The sequence below is a fragment of the Pristis pectinata genome, chromosome 16 (genome assembly GCF_009764475.1).
Source record: "Pristis pectinata isolate sPriPec2 chromosome 16, sPriPec2.1.pri, whole genome shotgun sequence".
Lineage (NCBI taxonomy): Eukaryota > Metazoa > Chordata > Chondrichthyes > Rhinopristiformes > Pristidae > Pristis > Pristis pectinata.
In genome coordinates this window covers 23,698,898-23,720,495 of record NC_067420.1, presented here as the reverse complement: position 1 = coordinate 23,720,495, position 21,598 = coordinate 23,698,898, and the positions used below count along the sequence as shown (strand labels likewise).

At 38.3% G+C, this 21,598-nt stretch overlaps 1 protein-coding gene across 1 annotated transcript in view; it reads left to right on the top strand.

Annotated features, from left to right (window-relative positions):
* The window catches only part of LOC127579037 (collagen alpha-1(XIV) chain-like), a 105,925-nt gene that overhangs the window by 46,098 nt on the left and 38,229 nt on the right, over positions 1-21,598 (top strand). Inside the window, exons 19-26 of the mRNA XM_052031671.1 lie at positions 3,225-3,357; positions 6,748-6,890; positions 8,212-8,338; positions 10,790-10,912; positions 12,521-12,664; positions 13,858-13,974; positions 15,667-15,813; positions 17,837-17,893. Coding sequence (XP_051887631.1) covers positions 3,225-3,357; positions 6,748-6,890; positions 8,212-8,338; positions 10,790-10,912; positions 12,521-12,664; positions 13,858-13,974; positions 15,667-15,813; positions 17,837-17,893 — 991 coding nt within the window. The remainder of the gene's footprint in view (positions 1-3,224; positions 3,358-6,747; positions 6,891-8,211; positions 8,339-10,789; positions 10,913-12,520; positions 12,665-13,857; positions 13,975-15,666; positions 15,814-17,836; positions 17,894-21,598) is intronic.

Sequence of the window (21,598 nt, the reverse complement as noted above, 5' to 3'; positions counted from 1 at the left end):
GTCCATCTCATCGTATAAGGGAACCATTCAATAATCTTTTCACCATGGGATAGAAGCTGTCCTTGAGCCTGGTGGTATGTGCTTGCAGGCTCCTGTATCTTCTGCCTGATGGGAGAGGAGAGAAGAGAGAATGACCCGGGTGGATGAGGTCTTTGATTATGCTGGCAGCGAGAGGTATAGACAGTGTCCATAAGGGGAGGCTGGTTTCTGTGATACGCTGAGCTGTGTCCACAAGTCTCTGCAGTTTCTTGTTGTCCTGGGCAGAGCAGTTGCCATACCAAGTCATGATGCATCCAGGTAGGATGCTTTCTATGGTGTATTGATAAAAGTTGGTGAGTGTCAAAGGGGACATCCCAAATTTCTTTAGCCTCCTGAGGAAGTAGAGGCGCTGGTGAGCTCTCTTGGCCATGGTGTCTATGTGGTTGGACCAGGACAGGCTATTGGTGATGTTCACTCCTAAAAACTTGAAGCTCTCAACCCTCTTGACCTCAGCGCCATTGATGTAAAGAGGGAGCTGTGCTTTTTAACACGAGGAAGAATCTGGGTGACTTGGAATTGGAAATCAAAATGAAAATCAAAAAAGATAGATACTGGAAATCTGAAGTAAAAAGAAACAGAAAATTCTGGAAACCTCAGCAGGTCATCTGTGGAAAGTGATATAGAGTTAATGTTTCAGGTCAAAGACCTTTCAAAAGAATTGGGTTGGCTTATGAGACAAGGTTGGACAGGCTCGGTCTGTATCTCTTGGAGTTTAGAGGAGTAAGAGGGGACTTGACTGAAACATATAAAATCCTGAAGGGTTATAGAAAGGATGTTTCCTCTGGTGAGAGAATCTAGAGTTAGGAGGTCACTGTTTAAAAATAAGGGGCCATCCATTTAAGATGGAGATAAGGTGACATTTCTTCACTCAGACAGTAATGGGTCTTGCCTCTCTTCCTCAAAGAGAGGTGAAAACAGGGTCCTTGAAATTTTAAAGAAGAGGGAGATGGATATTTGATAAACAAGTGGATAAAAGGTTACTGCAAGGAGACAAGAAGGTGGAGTTGAGATTATGATCAGTATAGCCATGATTTTATTAAACAGTGGCGTGGGCTTGTGGGTCCAAATGGCCCACTGCTGCTTCCAATTCCAATGTTTGTATGAAATGCTTGGTGGGGCCACTTGTGGAGCATTGTATTCAGTTTTGGTCCCCTCATTTGCGAAACGATACATTAGCATTGGAGGCAATCCAGAAGAAATTTACCAGGCCACTTCCTGGGATGAGGGAGTTGTGCTCTTATGAAAAGGTAGGCCCTTATTCTTTGGAGTTTAGAAGAACTAAACTCTAAAGAATACAGGCCTACCTTCTCATAGGGGTGATCTTATTGATATAAATAAGATCCTATAGCAGTATGACAAGGTTGATGTTGAGATGAAGATCATTGGAGGTATTTAAGGAGGTGGTAGATAAATTTTGAAATATCAGGGAATTGAAGGCTATGTAGAAATGGCACAGAAAAGGAGATGAGGCCTGTGGAAGATCAGCCACGATCGTACTGAATGGCGCGGCAGACTTGAGGGGCCTGGTGGCCTACTTCTGCTCCTATTGTGAGTCTGTCCTGTACAACACTGAAGAGTTAATGAAGGACTGTAGCCTTGGAATTACTTCATGGGACACTGAAAGTGAACAGCTGACATATTTGAAATTCTTCTTTTAAATTCATTCATGGGATGTAGACATGGCTGGAAATACTGGCATTTATTATCGATCCCTAATTGTTCCTGAACTGAGGAGGCAGTTAAGAGTCAATAACTTTTGGTGGGTCAGGAGTCATATGTAGACCAACACTCACAAAATGCTGGAAGAACTCAGCGGGTCAGGTAGTATCTATGGAGGGAAATGAACAGTTGACGTTTCAGACCGAGACCCTTCATCAGGATACAAACATCCTGAAATGGCCTGAAACGTCGACTGTTCATTTCCCTCCATAGATGCTACCTGACCTGCTGAGTTCCTCCAGATTTTGTGTATGTTGCTGCAGATTTCCAGCATCTGCAGTCTCTCTTGTGGCCTCATATACAGACCAGACTGGATAAGGACAGCAGATTTCCTTCGATGAAGGATGTTAGTGATCCAAATTGATTTCTATAACTATCTGGTAGCTTTTTATTTCATCACTTGGATACTAACTGCCAAGTTACCATGGTGGGATTTGAACATGTGTTTCCAAATCAATAACTCAGTTCTCTGGGTACTACTACAATAACAATTATGATACTACACGTTAAATGACAGATGAACAGGGGATGAACAGTAAACAGTCAGACGTTAATTTTCAATAGATAATATTGAGCCCTGGGCCTTCTGCAGCAAAAATCTATTATAGAGAGATAAAGCTTTCAGAGGATGAAAACAGTTATCTTTCTGTAAACAGCCAGAGAAACCTGCTGATTTTAAATGGACAAATTATTATTTTTCTGTCACCATTCTTACATTAATTTGATTCGTTACCAGTGGATATCGAAAGAATGGGATAGAAGGAAATACAGGATGTCCCTCAGGGATAGACAAATGTCCCTGAATCAGGGACTGAACTCTGTCTAATAAAAATGCAAGTCAGCAATTATTTGTATCAAATAAATTTCCACAACGCTTCATCTATTAACAGCCAGTATTGCACCATGATGATAAAAATTCATGATCCTGCTCTAAATAACTGATTTGAATTTCTACAAGAATTATCTACTTTCTTGGTATTCGACTGCCTCTATGGCTTTGCAGTTTTTTTGTCTTTTTTTCAATTTTAAAAAATGTCCTTTATTTGATCCAATCCCAAACACAAAGGGTTGAGTCTCAAATGCACCCAGTGGAAAGATCATTTGAAGGTTCAACATTCAGGATGCCTGTAGGGAGTTGATTGACCAATGTACATATAGCAAAGAAATGTGGTTATTGATATGTCATTAGTAGCATTCACGTAATACATTCATCACCATCCTGTACCATTCTAATGTACAATTTGTACATCCTGTACAAATCACTATTAAGATTAATACATGTAAATCTAATTTTATTAGAAGGAGATGCATGAAATGTGAAAATAAATAGAAAACAGTGGAAATGTATTGTGAAACTGTCAACATCTATGAATGAAATATGAGTGTGAGAGCTATGTCTGAAATGTTAATCTGTCTTTTATTTGCTAAGAAGCATGTTTTAAATTTCTGTCTTATTTTGCTCACAGCTGGACGTCAAAGGGAACATTAACACAGCAGTGTTACAGGGTCTGGCCAAAAACATAGAATATCAAGTATCGCTGTCGGCGCTATACAATGACACAGCAAAAAGCAATGCAATTGTTCTGCGTTACAACACATGTAAGTAGTTTAACTAAGAGAGGTTGCATTCAGTACCCAAAAACAGACATTAATATTTTTTGTACAGATTCCCTTTAGTGCCATTTTATTTGCAAAGTGATGATGGTGGTCAAGTGTGATGCTCCTACTTTGTAATCTGAGAGATTGTTATCTGCAGACATTGGGCAGCACCGGAAAAGTTTCTGGTTCTCCTAATATTTACTGGGAGAGGTGTGGGAGCTCTGGACTGGGCCACAGGTTTCAGACTGCATGATTGTTTGGACATGGTGGTGGTGGGGAGGAGGAATTGAAAGGGAAAGGAAGAGGGCAGAAGCTGACAGGAAAGGGGGCAAGTGAGGAAAGAGCTGCTTGAGGGAGGCAGTTCATTGGAAGGCATACAGAGGTAAGGAGACTGATAGCGGGCGAAGAGGGTCAGGGTGGGGGTTGTGAAGGAGGGTTGCCAAGGAGAATGGTGTGGATAAGAACGTGTCTGTCTTTTTGTGTATGTGGGCAGACTTCATCTCTGTATGCTTTGCACCTGTGTGTGTGCGTGTGGTGTGTGAGCATGCACACGTGTCTCCACATACATGTGTACACTAAGTCCATGCAACAGAGAAAGGTCTTCATTTGTCTTGGACCAGGATCTCACTGTGTCAAGAGTATGTGGTAGCTGGTGTGCAGCAGTCACTTTGCATTAAAATGATCCACACACAGACATCCTCCACTCCTCAGAACTGGAGTAGAAGCAAATCATCCTTGACTGAGGAAGTACCTAGGGAGAAGAATAGATTTAAATGGAGTTTGCCATCCACATCAAATCATTACCATTTGACCTCTTTACAAAGCAAAAGTGCTTGCATTTGGATAATTTTAACTGTGTGCCATTAGTGTGAAACAACTTGTTTAACAAAACAACTTCTGTTAAAAATTGGCTGCATTTTGCCAAAATCAGAATATTGTGAAAGTGCCTCATTGATTCTGAAACATTTTAGATGACCTGAGGCTGAAAGACTCTATACAGGCTGTCCCCAGGTTATATTTTTATGAATGTCCATAAGTCGATTTTGTAAGTAAATTATAAAATACACAAAGATCACTTGATATGGTAACCATACCTCGACAGTATTGGATTGAATGGCATCTAACGCACCTGAGACTGATTTTAAAAAAAACAATTACTGAAAGTGGAGAGAAAGGGGGATCTATTTCTGCCCTTTGTAGAAAACAAACGTATGTATGTACATCAGACTTTTGAATTTAATAATATTGTCAGAGCTCATTCATATGTAGGGCGTGTTCATAAGTTGGGTGTTCTTAACTCGGGTGTAGCCTGTATAATGCCAAAACTAAAGAACAATCTGAAAAAGTGTTAGAAATGCTCAGCAGTTGAGACAGCGTCTATAGAGAGAGAAACGTATTGGTGACCTTTTATTAGAACTGAATATTGTAGAGGGGAAATGAAACCTTATTATCCATTCTGTTTATGCCCCTCTGTTCCACCCCAGCTGTTTCACTCTTTCCTCACAGCTAAGATTTTTCACTCCAGGCATCATCCTTAGAAATCTCCTTTGCACTGTCTTCAGTGTAATCACTGTAACGTGGTGACCAGAACTATACACAATCCTCAGCCCTTGGTCTGATTTATGACATATAGAATTATAGTACAATCTCCCTGTTCTTATATTCAATTCCTTGGCTCATAATGAAAAGCATCCCATGTGCCCTTTTAACTGCCATACCTCCACTGCCACCTTTAAGAGTCTGTGATCATACGTATATTCCATTGTCTCAATATTCTCCAACGTATTTTCTATTTCCTTGCCTTGTTGAACCCCCCCAAATGCATTTCCTCATGCTTCTCTGCTTTAAATTAACCAGACCACAGACATCACCCTGAAATTAAAAACTTTCCTCCCTACCCCACAGCCAAATTTTCTGTAGATTCTTTATGCATTTAAGTCTAAACCAATATATACCAAGGCAAGGAGCTGTATGACGAGGCATATAAAACCACACTGGTAAGAGCCTTCCAGACACAATAATGCCTGTTACTCAGTATGCTTTGTTTCTTGCAAATGAGCCAATTTTGAATCCAACTTGTCACTGTGTTTTTGACCAATGTATCATGCGTGGCCTTGTCAAACATCTTGCTGAACTCAATGTACTGTACACCAAACAATTACCTTTATCAAATCTCCTTGTTAGCTCTTCAACAAATTGGTTATCAGATACGGCCTTCCGTTACAAATCCACACTGATTGTCCTTCATTAATCTAGGTCTTTCTCAATGAATCATTATACTGTCATTCAGAATTGATTCCATTGATTTGTTCATCATTGAAGTTAACCATCCTGTAATTACTCAGTTTATCATTTCTTCATTCTCATTTTTTTAAACAATGGCGTAACAATAGCTGTCCTCCAGTTATCCAGCACTACTCCTGTTGATAGCAATGATTGATAAATGATGGTGAGAACATTTCCAATTTCCTACCTTACTACTTTTAACAGCCTGAGATACATTTCATGTGGGCCTGACAAAGTATCCACTTTCAAAGGTGCTTGAACTAGTCATATTTTCTCTTTTACAATGTGTATTCCATCCAATGTTACACACACTTTCTCCCTATCTACAACATTGGCATCCTCCCTCCCTTTTGTAGCGAGTTGAAAAGTATTTGTTAATCACACTGTCCAGATTCTCCACTTTCTTACATAGCTTACCTTTTCAATTCCTAATAGGCCCTGCTCTTTCCTTTGTGAGCCTCTGGCTCTTCATGCACTGTTAAAGCATCTTTGGATTTTCTTTGATTTTACCCACAAGTATTCTTTTACGCCCTCTCTTTACTTTCCACATTTCTCTTTTATTTTGTCTCCCGTATTCTCTATATTCTTCTAGGTTTCCTAGTGTGACAAGTTCTCTGCATCTAACACAGCCATCCCTTTTTTGTCTTCTCCTTGTGGGCTATGTCATCCAGGGCCCTCTAGATTTGAGATCCACCTTTTCACTTTTTGGGAGCATTTTTGCCTTGAACCTTTGGAATTTCTTCTTGAATGCCTACCATTGCTCTGAGACTGATTTACCATCAAGTAGCTGGTTCAATGACCATGAAATTATGTAAAGGCCATAAAACTGAATGTGAATTATGATCATCACCTCTGTTTGAACCATATCATATAACTCTTCTATGCATATCCAGCGCATTTGTCATTAGTATAAATATAAATCTGAATTTTCAAGGATTGTATTTTGAACATGAGTTGTTACTGTAAGATGCCCACTATCTGAGGTTGCAATTTCTTTCCATTGTGATATCAACTTTATGGTTTAGAATAAAACATCAAAATCCATTAACATTGCCTTCATTTTAGAATTTTTTTTTAATTTTATTACTTTGTATGTTATTTTAGATTCCAGAGATCCTCCAACAAATCTTCTCATAGAGGCTAAGACTCCAACTAGCCTCCAAGTCAGCTGGGATCATCCAGGTGGAAATGTTCAACATTACAAAATATCATATATGACAGTTACAGGTGGCCATGCTGATGAGACGGTAAATGATATTTATATCAAACATCATCATATCAATTTTAACTAATAGAAGTCAAAACGTAATGTACATACTGGTCCTGATAGGAGGTTAATTTTCCATTTAAAATTTATTTCCCTAAAATTACAAGAATATTGGAAATAGATGATCACAATACTTAGCTGTCCCATGCAAATATATGAATTATCTTTACCAATGCCTATTCTTGAAAGTATTACAAAAAAATTCTTCAAGGACTGATTAACATTCAAATATATTTCTGTAAGCATAATTGGACTTCAATGAATGCAAGTGGATAGCCAAGTCTCCCCTATTTTTGAAAAAAATGACCTAGACATTTTACTGAATGGCATGGCTTTCAAGTGAGCTATATGTAGCCAGGTGTGGAATGCTTCTAACATATATATATTAAAAAACTATTGAAAGTCAATTTAAAACATTTAAAATGAACAAAAATGAAAAAAAATCAAAGAATATTTAAGTACTGTATACTTAAAAGTACTTCAAAGTATAAAAATATTCAACTATACTCTATCAACTGAAGTAAATGCAAATGATCTACTACCTACCTATCTAACCTGACATGGGTTGTTCAAGTGGATTCTGCAACATTGCATTCCACCACTGGATTTATCACAGAGTTCAATATTGCAATGTGATAGAGAAATGTCTTTTTAAGGACATAGTCTTATTACTATATTCCGCAGTCAACTGGACCACTGTTGTTGTGAAGGGAGATAGTCGATTAATGAATGCTTGCATGTTCCTGAATCTAAGTGGGAAGGAACCGGGAGAACATAATCAAATCTCTTGCTCTTTTATATGTATCTATTGAAAAGTGTGACATAGAAAATGAATTTTTTAATATATTATTTAATTAAGTATAGAAACAGAACAAATACCTCACACTTTTTAAGGTATTATGCTTTTACAATCTTGCCATGTTTTGCTAAAATTATGACCTGATTCAACCTTAAATTTTAGATACTTTTTACTTCAATTTTAAAACTTATTTGAACAAAACATGCTCCAACTTATTGGCCTGTGCATAAATCACTTTGATCAATTTAGCAGCTGGTTGTAGTACCAGAAACGTCAAGTTTGATTTATATCTGTTTAAACTTCAGAAGTCTTATTATGTACATATACACTAATTGAGAATTATATAAAAAGCACATTACTGGAACATTTTAATTAAATCCAAAAGATTTTAACAGTTTTCAACAACTTAAAACACAGCAGCCAAAGTAAAATGTTTGGTCATTTTGTTTCAAAATGAGCATATCTTGAATATTTAATTAGTATAAGTTTTCTAATATTCCAGATCACACCTGTTAAGAGAAACAGCATAATATTACAACCACTTATTTCTGACACCACGTACAATGTGACAATTACTGCTGTCTATGCTTCAGGTGATGAGGCCAGTATATCTGGAGAGGGTAAAACATGTAAGTATAATGATGCTTTAACTTGAACTTCATGAGCCTTCCCTCTACTTTTGGACATGATTTCACAAGCAAGAGTACAGTAAAGATTGTGCAGCCATCTCTGTTGTATTTCTCTCTCAATAATAATATGCTCTCCAAACAAGGTGTTTAAGGGCCTTTCTCCAGAAAAAAATAAACAGAGGTGCAGTCTCTGTTTTTCTTTGTAAGTTCTGTAAATCCATATCACAACCATTTTCAGAAGACCTTTTCTTTGGTTCTGAAAACAGACATATTCTTACAAGGTGCTTTACTATCCCCATGGTGGTTCTGTGATGCTCTGTACGCCCAATCCCACTTCCATCTGGTGCTAGTCTCCATCAGATGTCAAATGGAGACAGAAAGGATAAATCTAGCAGAAATTCCTAAGATTCACAGAGAAATGATGCCCTAAAAATACACTGTGCGATCAAACATAGCAACAGCTGGCAAAATTGACAAATTCCATTCTTTGGAAATAATCACCTCTCTATGTTGAATGGATCAGCCCTTGAGCTAAAACTGCAAAAGAAGTAGTTATCAGTTAGTATTCCACAGAAAATCTTCACTCCTGGATCTGCACTGCCATCAGATGTTGAGAAGTCATCAAATCTCATTTTTTGTGGCACTTGCCACTTGATTAAGTGTAATTGGCACAAAATTGGGATCATTAACACCAGTTTTTCAGATTTGTGAGTGCCATTAGAACTACAAACTAACATCGATGATGAGTGCACACATTTGTGGGGTGTACCACAATGAATGTCATATTGGTGAGACCAATGGCATACTGTGTGTCAGTCAGCAAGTTAAGTTGTACTCAGCACTACCATTTTGGAGTTTTAAGCTGATGACCCCTATGCACAATGCAGGCACATGCACAGCACACATGAATTGGAAATTGGTTTATATTTGCCACATGTACCGAGGTACAGTGAAAAACTTTCTTTTGCATGCCATCCATACAGATCATTTCATCACATCAGTACATCAAGGTAGTACAAGGGAAAAGCAATAACAGAATGCAGAATAAAGTGTTACATTTACAGAGAAAGTACAGTGCAGGCAGGCAATAAGGTACAAGGCCATGACGAGGTAGATTGTGAGGTCAAGAGTCCATCTTATCATACAAGGGGACTGTTCAATAGTCTTATAAGTGTGGGATAGAAGCTGCCCTTGAGCCTGGTGGTACACGCTTTCAGGCTTTCTTATCTTGGTCTGATTGAGCAGACAATGGCTGTGTTGAAACAGGACTTCCACAGTCTGCACCCATCTGGAGGAGCACTGGAACACTTGGTGACAAGATTCATAGTGATCTGATGCATATTCCATAACCTCATTATCAATAGACAAATGTTTGCCACCAGCTAGATTCCAAATAGGATGTAAGTGGAGGTGAGGCAGAAAAGGAGGAAGGGAAAGGAAGATGACAACCTATGTGTTCCTTTCTTACCCGGATGGGCTGTGAAAAACTCCTCATGCCAGCAACCACAATCCTAGTTCGGCATTCACCAAAGGTCCCACACTTCCCCTCTGTCATTGATACCACAGCCTGGTCACAACGTGAAAAACACTCTTCAAGGTTAATGGACAGGTCCAAATTTATAAACTAAATCACTCCACATTGCACACTGAATTGCAAAACTCACCCTCATTCAGTCTCTTGTTGCTTGTCTTCCATGTGCCTTGACTGTCCTAGTTCTCCTATGTGACAAAGAACAATTAAATCTTTAACTTTTTTTAATGTAGGCAATACAGATGCAGCATCATAAATAAGAGTTTAACATTATTATAAAATACCTTGCATTTTGAAATATTTATTTGTGGACATTACAACACAGATACATGAAATTACTGTTTTAGGGGAGAGACAATTTACTAATTGTCAATAAAGTTTGATGCACACTGAATATATTAGACTTCCCCTAACAATGTGTAGGATTTTCATGGTATTTTGCAGGAGCACTAATTTATAAATATTTGAAATTCATATCAGTTCAAGTAGTTCCCTAGGATGTGGTGGAGAAAGCTACAAATTGCAGCCTGTAAAGGTGCAGTAAATCACTGACTGGAACTTCAGGATTTCAGCATTAAACTACCAAGTTACTGTCATCTTCAGAGAGTAATGACAATGAATACTGGTACTTATACCTTCATTACTGCTGCAACATTGGCAAGAGACTGTTAAGCCATGCATACAAAATGTGTGTTTGATTACAAAAAAGGTCATTAGCATAATATGAGAGTATGATCAAAGTCAAAGTCAGTTTATTGTCATATGCACAAGTACATGTATGCACCGTTGCAATGAAAAACTTACTTGCAGCAGCATCACAGGCACATAGCAATGGTTATTACCCTTTGTAGTTTTTTCTCTTAATGAACATTATCCTTTATGAATGGCAGTTGGTGTTACACTGTTTTTTTTTCCTGCAGTGCCATTTGTTCCACCAGCCAACCTACGAATCACTGAGGTATCATACAATCACTTCCAGGTCATGTGGGATAAAGCTGAGACCCAACCTATGGGATACGTTGTGATTTACCAGGCAGCTTCTGGTAAGTGTGAATTTGACTTTGAATTGAGGAAGGGCTACAACAAAATTAGGAATTTTCCTAACAGGGTTGTTTCAGAAGTTAAATGGCAAAAAAAATCTGGAACAGCAATTCCGCTTTGATTCTACTAACTGTGTTAGTGATGGGATGAGGGTTAGTGACCAATCAGCTTGTGGCAGCTGTGTGCATTATTCTAATATAATGAGGCGGCACACCTTCATTTTAACAGTGGTTACTGGTTTTGGCTACTATTTTTGGCTACAGATAGCCGGACTTCTCAGGCAACCCAATAGCTAAAAGCAGGGTTGAATGCCTGAATTCAGGAAGTAGGTGCCTTTACTGCACTCTTTATGGGTCATGAGGAGCAGATTTGTTTCCACAAGACTCAGTAAACTGAGCTCTGTACCTCACCCCTCTGATTCCCAACCTGCCATGATCTGCATGGTCCTTCACCCTCACCTAAACTCCCATTGGCTGCCCTTCCTCAACCAGCTTCTTCCCAGCACTGGATTCAGGACATTTTGACCACCACTGAGTTTGCCCTGACGATCTAGAGAATGCACTCTCTCCAATTCAGACCCCTTCACCTTATGTGCTGAACTTCCTCACTCTGGGACTGTCTCACACAATTCTTCCAATATACCTGCCCTGGAAGCCCCCTCCAGTGGATACCCACCTGAAAAGCCGTTAATCAATCAGGCTGCCTCATTGAGTCAAACAACACAAAAACAGGCTCCTCAGCCCACCATGTCCATGTTGACCATTGCATACATATCCATATTAATCCCATATCCCAGCACTCAGCCTGTAGTCTCCTAAACCATGGCATTTCAAGAACTATTATGTTATAAGAGTACATACCTCCACCACCCTCTCCAGCAGTGAGTTTCAAACACCCTCTGAGTGGTAAAAAGAATCTCCTCAAATCCCCTATGAATCTCCTCTCTCTTATCTTAAGAGAAGAACCTGTTGGCAGTTAAAATCACAGTTGAGTTTATTGTCTTATGCACAGGTGCAATGAAAAACTTACTTGCAGCAGCATCACAGGCATATACCATCAGACACACAACATTCACAAAAAAAACATAAATTAACAACATAAATTATACAAAATTATACAAGAAAGAACGCATTTGGAACAAAAAGAACTCCATGGGAGTACAAAGTAGTCAAAATGGTCATAGTGTTGTTATACTGAGGTAGTGATTAGGGTTGTGCAGGTTGGTTCAAGAACCAAATGGTTGAAGGGAAATAGCTGTTCTTGAACCTGGTGGGTGTGGGACTTCAGGCTTCCATACCTCCCTAAATGAGCTCTCCAGTTAAGTTCCGTGGGACTTGAAGGAAACTTTCCACAGTGTGATATATTTTATGTGGCTTGAAATAACACATCCGATAAAGAAGGGGAAGTCTGACAAATCATCTATTTGAACTTTGTGTCATTATAAAATTAGAGACTGTTGCAAGTATTAGCAATGCTGTAATGTGGTCATAGTCATATTTCTACGGTTAATTTATCGCTTGGTTAATTTTATAATTTAAAAATAGGCCAATCAGTGTTGTTTCTTTGTTTGTTGCACATGAGAAGAATTGTAAACTTCTTCTTGTTTGCAGGTCAAGTCATGGAAGTAATGACTGGAGAGAATGCAGACTCCATCATAATAAAGAACCTTCAGAGTGGCCAGGAATACAACGTCAGAGTGATTGCAGTCTATCCAAATGGCAACAGCACTGCCATTGAAGGAAAAGCTACAACATGTAGGTTCTGAGGCTTAAATAAATAGAGCCATAATAACCAAAGGGTATCAATTATTGCCAATTTGACTCAACTGGTAGCCCTCTTGCCTGCAAGTTGAAAGGTTGGATGTTCAAATAGTAATCCAAGGTTTACCCACTTAATCTAGCAAGTCAATTGCATGAGAATCTTTCTTTCCAAAATCTCCACATTTTCCCCAGTCCTGTTTATGTCCATTATTCCTAGTTGCCTGTCGTGTACTTTTTCTGTGGCCAGTAGACATGGAATGTTAATCTAAATTTCTCTGCCTGCTCAGGTGGAAGTTAAAGATCCTATGGTCGCATATGGAGAACAATGAATTTCCTTACAGTGTTAGCTATTGCTGTTTGCTAATGTCTCAACAGTGTTAAATGCTTTGGGGTATTCTTAAGACAGTTGAATAACAATGATTTGTTCTCTTAATAGAAATCTAACAAGTAATACTACAATTTTAGCTGTCATCAGCTGAATTTCTTTTGTGCAGCCTGTGTATGTGTAATGCATTGCCCAGACTGCTCAATACTGTTTTGTCAGCTGTGCTGTTGAAATGTTTTTCTTCAATTCCCAGCATTTTCTACTCAACGACTTCTCTTAAAATAATCTTGAATAATAAAAGGACTACTTCGAAAGCCTTGGAAGGAAATTTATAGAAACTAACTGTGTTTGTGTTCTGCATTCATGCATGAGAGGGAGTGAGACACAAACAAACAAATCACAGCCCAAGTGATTGATTAAGGTGGAAAGCAATGCAAGTGGCAATTAGTTCTTGCCTTCACTGTGTGAGGTGACATTGACAGTCTATCGGCTAAAACTAGCAAAGAATGTTTGTCAAAAGGTACCTGCCCATTGCCAGAACCAGTTCTCATCTCAATGAAAATTGGGCAAATTCTATAACATGAAAGGACCCTCCTCCAGCCCAAACTCTGAAAATGAGAACCACCTCTGAAATAATTTATGATGTTGTCTAATTTAATAGGCGAATTTGACTTTCAATGAAATATATCAATTGACAATATATAGCACACAATTACAGTTCAACTACACTCTTTCACTACAAAATAGTAAGTGTTGTGATCTTACCCAGGAAACAGCACTGTCAATGAGAAATATTTATTTTGAGGTTCAATATCAGATCTTGCCAATGTCTTTTAATCTGAAGAGAATGTTTTGTTTGCAGTGCACTTGCGCGTAACAGATCTTCATACTTATCATGTCCAGTTGACCACAATGTGTGCTCAGTGGGAAGGCCATGCAGGAGCCACAGGCTACAGGATTGTCCTGGAGTCACTGAAAGGTACACTTGCTCAGAGAGTTCACTGAAAGCATTCACACTGAAACTTGTGTTTGATTTTTTCCTGTTTGAGAGTTTTTCTCAACTATTTTCTTTGCTTCTTTGAACATTTTTCCATAGACTTTGGAAAGTGAATATGTTTACTGCATGTGTTCACGAAAAGCTGGAGTCATCTCTTACGTAGAAGTTTAACTATCTCCTAGATGGAGAATGCCACTTTGCCAACACATGTAGATGAGATTACAACTTCCCCACCCTCCTCTCACCCACCCTTGTAGTCACATTCAGATGGTTCTTAACTGGCGAAAGTGACCTCCAGGTCATAGTCATTTAAATAATAGGCCCAGCTGGTTGTACCTAGAAAAATGGAAGCAGTAGAGATGGAAGGGAGACAGAATTCTGCGAAAAAGTGGGGTCTCAAGATAAACAGGAGAGGATCAAGAGAGACAATTATTTCATCAGGTTTTTTCACTGGCAGGTTCCAATTCCATCTGCAGCTGATCCTACTTGGCTGTACTTGCTGTCCACTCTACTAATTTACCTTCATTCAGCGTAGAATAAGACTTAGACTTGGTCTTTTTGGGCCTTCTGATGGGATTCTCACAGGATTCCTGGAATGACTATTGTATTAGTATCAAGGCAGAGGAAGCATCCTCTTCTGCCCCTCTAATTGGGAGATGCAGCTGATGAAACTGATGCTCACTGGAACAGGAGTCTCTCACAGTTCCACTATGACTTCCCTGCCACACCTCCTCCCAAATTGTTGTCCCACCAGCAGCAATATTTCTAGACCCAACAGGGAATATTTCAACTCCTAGCATAACGGCCAGAACGGCAGCATTCAGGCTTGGTTGGAGGCTGGGGGAGAGGTTGGTGCTGTAATGGCTGGAAATTAAATTTGGTAAACATGCGAAGTCCAACCACAAACTCTCTTTAAGCAAACCTTCTGCCACAAACCAGTTTCCCTGCTGACCCTTTGACCTTCAGCAAAGCAACCCCATGATCTTTAGACTCCCACAATCTTCAGATATTCTCTTAGATGTTCTCTACTACCTTTAACACATCCTGTGATTTCTCCATTTTAGCAATCACCACTTATCTCTCTTGCTCTCGCTCTTGCTCTCTCTCTCTCTCCCCCTTTCTCTCCCCCCTGTCCTTTTAGTTACCACACACTGCTTCTCCAAATGGCAGGCAGTTTCTACAGTAGTCCTGCCTATAACATTCTACGCCTGGCTTTCATGCCATTGGTTTGGGAACCTTCTTGTGGGTGCCAAAAAGACAAAATTGTGGGGCTATTCTGCAATTCCAGTTATAAACTATTTCAATAAAAATCAGGACCACAAGCCATTGTATTAAATCCATGTGTTCATCTACTCCTTAAGTTTATTTAATTTTATCCAGGGGAGGAATATTTCACTGACAGAGACTTGGATCTCTGCTCTAGGGCTTTTCAAGTTCTTGTTCCCATTCTGTACACTAGGAGGTGAAGTATGGTATCAATTAGAGTCTAGGCTAAGAGCAGCTGCCTTGATCTAACTACTGTGCATTTTCTGCAGGATTTAGTATTTTTATTTGCCCTGAATAATGTTATCAATATTATAATACAAATGACAGCACAGGTTAATTTATCAGTGTTACACCCTTTAGGTAAGCAGCACATTTCTCCTTAATATTTTTTTCTCTGTTCAATTACAGAAGGAAAGATGCAGGAAAAAAGTTTGCACACAGGAATAGACAAGTACTGTTTCACTCATCTATTTCCCAATACTTCCTACAAGATCACTGTCTACACAAAACTGCAGGACATGGCAGGACCTGCTGTCTCTGTTCTTCAGTCTACGTGTAAGTTAAGAATATAGGAGAGTAAGAAATAGAAGTGGGAGGAGTGATTGGCCCCTCACACCTGCTCTGCCATTCGATGAGATCATGGCTAACCTTTCACCTCAGTGCCACCTTTATACACTAAATCCATATCCCTTGAATCCCTTAATTTGTAAAAACCCATTGATTTCTCTCTTAAACTTCTCCCCGATAATATTGGAGTAACACATTGTTTCTGAAAATCAAAAGGCTGCAAATGCTGAAAATCTAAAATAAATACAGAAAATACAAAACAAGACTCAGCAGATCAGGCAGAAGTAGTCAAGACAGAAATTCTGTTTCTGATTCCACTGATGCCACCAGACCTGCTGAGTTTTTTTCCAGCATTTTCTATTTTTACTTAAAATATCTCTACTCTTGTACTCAAATCCTCTTGCAATAAAGGCAAACATGCCATTTGCCTGCCGTTTCAACTATTTCCCTTACACCTTCTAAACTCCTACCATTTAAAACAAGCAACTCTTCAATTTTCCACTTCATCTAGGCATTTTCTTGCCTATTCATGTAATCTGCCTATATCTATTTTGAAGCTTTTCCATATGCTTCTCACAGCCCATACCTCAGTTCAGCTTTGATTGCACATTTGGGCCTAACTTTTTATCCCATTCAATATAAGGAAGAAAGTACATGAAGCTTTCACAATGCGTACAGTGACAGAAATGATGTCAAGCTACTTTAGACAGTCTGAAGCTCGTATAAGGTCAAGATATACAACTTTAGTGTTTAGTTTCTATGTGTTAAATAAGTGCTTTCATTATTAATCCCAATATAATTTTTACTCTCAAAACTGGCATCACAATTAATTAATATCTTAAACCAGTCTTCCTTTCCATGTTCCTCAGTGCATTCCCCTTATGAATTCCTTGCCTAAGTTCTGAAATCTATCCTGACAGGGAAACTTTGCTGCAATACTTTCTCATATTTTGGTAATTTCATAGTGGCTGTAATATAAGAACAGATATTATAAAAATGTGCTGTCCTCCAGAGATTGGAATTGGGATATATGTTTCCCATTTTCCTGAGCCGGAATGATTCTGCCATTGATGCATTCTCCTTTTTCCCTGAATGTGATAACGTGCTGGGTGTAGTTTTGGATCAATGGCAGTCCTTATTGAAGTAGCCGTTTTCACATGGGCATGCTAACATCCAACACCCTGTTCACAGTTCCTAGCACGAGTTCAGAGCTTCCAAACCAAATCAAATGTTAAATAACTCACTGAAATTCTTTTCGATTTTCACAGTAACTACCAGAAGAAGTATGTGGTGGAGTAAACATAATATTGCACTTGTGCAAGATTTAAAAGCCCGTTTCCATTTATAATGGTGTCCACAAGAAATCAATCACATAAGGAAAATAGACAATGCCAGTACTGACCTCAAGGTGGCCCAATGCTTCACAATATAGTTTTGGAGTGAAGTTACAGTTTTACTGTTGAAAGAATAACCATCATTTAAGAATTAACTGAAACCCCCGAGGTTAGTACTGGCCATGGATAAACAATTAATTAATTCATGTTGAGTTTTTAACAAGCCACTAATCTACTTTATTTTGACTGGGATTGCATCTTGACTGAAGTTCATCTTATGAATGTGCTAAACATTCATCTGCTAACATCACCAACTGTCATTTTCAAGGTCACCAGCAGCATTCAGTTTTTCTCATTAAACTAAGGGAATTGCCTAAAGTTTAGGTTTAGAAAGAATAAAATAGTATTTTTACAAATTAGAAATTATATTCTCACTTCTACATCTTACCACATTACTGAAGCATTAAAATGAAAGGATAATATAAAATTAGAACAAAAATTATATTATATTATAGACTGTCATTGTAATGTTATTATTTGCAGCCCCTCTTGGGAGATAAAATTCAAATTGAAAGTTAAATGAAGTCTTTAGTAAGATTATCTAAAATTAAATTGCAAAGATTATATTTGTTTTGCAGTAATTATATTTAAGGCATAATTTTATTTCTTGCTGTTAGTGCCACTTCCAATAAGATCTACATTTGCTTCCAGTGTTGCTCCTGCTACTCTAAAAGGTAGGATTATTATTATTTAACGTTGCATTTCTGTGCCAAAGCTACGTAAATCTGCTGAGGTAACAGTTCCTTGGACTAACAATGAGATAATCTAATGGATCAGCTTTTGCTTTCTGTGATGAAATAATGATGTAAAAATTTTATTCCATGTTACTTGATATATTTGAACAGTGGTCAACAGGTGAGATGTAATATGATGAGCTTTTTGGAGAAGTGAGGTGCATATTGGTCAACAATGTACTTTTATGTTTTATGTTTACCTGCACATGTGTAATCACCAGAAATTGCTGTCTATTTCCAGTTTACTTTTAGAAGTAACAGTATCTAAAAGTAATTTTTAGATACTGTTACACTTGCCATTATGTCTACTGCAAAACATCATGCATATGACCTTTGAATGAGTACCTTTGAATTAGCTTTGAATGAGTTGTAAGCCTGGAGCTTCATACCTCGTATGATTGCATACTGTCAAGAAGCAGCATTGCAGAAGCTCCACCACAGGATAAATATGGATTGAATGTAAGAAATGTTACTTTCTGTAGCAGCTACCGAACACCTAATTTAGAACATAATTGATCGCAGAGTTTATATTAAAGGCAAGTAATTGTGGCAAATTTATGTAGATGCAAGAGACCTGGAATGCTGGAGATGCTGGAATCTGGAGCAACAAACAATCTCTGCTGGAGGAACTCAGTAGGTCGAGCAGGCCTGATGCAGGGTTTCAACCTGAAACATCGACGATTCCTTTCCTCCCACAGATGCTGCTCGACCCGCTGAGTTCCTCCAGCGGATTGTTTGTTGGCAAATTTATGTGTCTGATATGTATTCCAAATTGTCTAATGCTCGTCATGATGGTATAGAAAAATAATGTTTTGAATTTATATTAGTAATGCAGAAAGCAAACTTTTAAGTAATCACATGTATAACGTATGAAAATAGGTTTTGAATGAAAATTAAAAACGTTGTTTTTGAAATAATGGCGAGATCAATGACTTTCATCATAAACACCGTTGAAACATGGATAGATGAAAGTTTTCTATAGTCTGCAAGCATTACCAAATGGCCTAGTCTATTTGTGTTTAGGAAATATTGGTACCAATGCTCCACATGTTACCACAGCATAAAACTGTACTTTGTAGCTTGACTACTGTTTTAAAAACTATTGATTTCTAGTTTCATCAAATTGAAAATCCAAGACAGGGTTTCAACCAGAAACAACAACAATTCATTTTGCCCCACAGATGCTGCTCGACTGGCTGAATTCCTCCAGCAGATTGTTTGTTGCTCAAAAATCCAAGTGTTTTTAGCATTAACAATTGTGTTGAAAGTTGCCTGTTATTTTCCAAACCACAAAGTGGCAGTGTTGCTCTCTGGACTTCTGAGAATTTAGTGTTTGATTTCTTTTTTCTTAAATAGTTGCAGTGAATCAGAGAATCATTTCTTTATTGATAATATGTAGAAATTAAAAAATTAAGCAGCTGGTATCTTTGAAACTACCATGAGTTATATTGATGCATTCTGGGAACAGCACCAAACTTGAAAGATAGCATCAGTTTATTTACAGAGACTCCTCCTTCTCCTGATGTGCAGCACTTAAATATGTTGTCAACTAATTGGCCAAGTACAACAGACCCTGCCTGTCTGACAGATTAATGCGTAAGTCAGTGAGATAGGCCAACCGCCCATTTTAGTTTGTCCATGTAGAAAGACACTACATTGATCTTAACTGTCACACATTCTCTGCCTTTTAAGTGATTCCATGGTTTTTGCTGTCAATATGCCACCAAAGCCGATTGTGTGAAGAAGAAATTCTTAAAGTTTACCTGCAACTCATCTGCCTCCATTATCTGACCCCTAGACGCTAGTTGATATAATCTTCTTGCTAAAACTTTTCCACACTACTTTCCAAGAAACACATTTGAATGAGATCATTTCACATCTGCGTCCACTTGTTGTTGAAAAGGCTGACCTTCTGCAGCTTCCTGTGATCCCTATCTTCCCTGAGCCTTATGTCAGCCTTGTAACTATTCTATGATCTGATTCCAGCACCATCTTTCACTGGTGCTTTCACTAGGTTGGTCAAGTATCAACAAATTCCATTACCATGATGTGAATTTTTCCTCTCTTCGGCACTGGGTGTTTTTGACTCAGCACATTTTACCTCACACATACCCAAGTAATACCCCTTAATCTTCAGATGTTTGAGCTTAATTTGTGCTTTTTCATCTGTAATTTTGGCAAATGCATTTCGGAGTTTAGTGTGCATATGTTTCTAGGGCTTTCTAAAATCCACTTGAGATTCACATAAGTTGGGATATACAAATCTGAACCTATGTTAGCTGCTGTTATTGTACAACAGCAAGAACAGTGATTGTCCTAAAGGCTTCACAGGAACATATAGCTGTTAAAAGCTGATGCTGAAGCACATGGAAAGATATTAGGACAGGCCGCCAAAAGCCTGGCTAAGGGGGGAAGATTAAGGAGGATTTTAGAGTCGGTTAGAGAGACTGAGAGGCCTAGGTAAGGAATTGCAAAGATTGGGGCTTTGGTAGCTGATTGCACAGCTTCAGATATGGAATTATATTTGGAGATGAGTAAGAGACCAAAACTGGAAGAGCAGAGATACTCCAGAGGATTTTAGGGCTGGAAACTATGGAGGAGTTTGAAACAAGGACGAGAACTTTTAAATTGCTGGAATTACTTAACTAGGAGCAAGAGTTGATTGGCAAGCAATGGTGAGACATGTGAATTTGACATGTACCAGATGATCCTCAAGTTTATATAACTGAGTACATTATCTTACACAAATTGAAATAAAGCAAGTATCCTAGTAATTGGACATGGCATCATCCTACTTAGTCAAAATATTAACAATTTCTGTATTTCCAACTCTTTCATAAAGACCTTTGATGGTTCAGAAAACCTTATCCTTATCTGCCTTGATACTCTGGAATAAACACCACTCATCCTGCAATGGTTATTTGCTTTGAGCCTTTTTATTCTACCATGGATTTCTTTCCCATTGAAATCAAAGACATTAATTTCACTTGGCTTTTTGCTGCTACTCCACTTGTTCCAGATGCGCACCAATCAATCCCATTGTTTTAAACACTGTTCTTATCATCCAAAGTGAAGCAATGCCAAGGCCTAATTGACTTCTTACTGACTTTTGGTAAAACTAAATCTTCTAAATTGAAGTTGAACTTAGAAATTTATAATTACTTTACGATGAAATATTTATCTGAAAAAATGAATAAAGTTCACAGAGAAAAAAAACATGCATACAATTTATATTTTCTCCCACTATGCAGTCCTCCTCAAGTTTCTCTTTTCCCAAGAATATCAATGAAATTACATGTACATCAATTACACTTGCAATGGTTATAATAGTACTCAGTGATACACAATGCAAGGCTTTGATGAGAACATTGCCTCATCTCACAGACTGCAAATATTCTTTTATTCTTTGTATGCTCTTACATAGAAACACAGAATAGTACAGCACGGGAACAGGCACACCAAACCACCATGTCTTCGCTGACCATGATGCCAAACTAAACTAATTCCCATCTACCAGCACATGGTCCGTATCCCTCTATTCCCTACCTGTTCATATGTCTGTTCATTCTTGTCATGAGGCTATTCCTTCATTAAAGGTGCAGGAGAAATGCTACAGAGCTCTTGATTGTCTACCAACTTCCATTG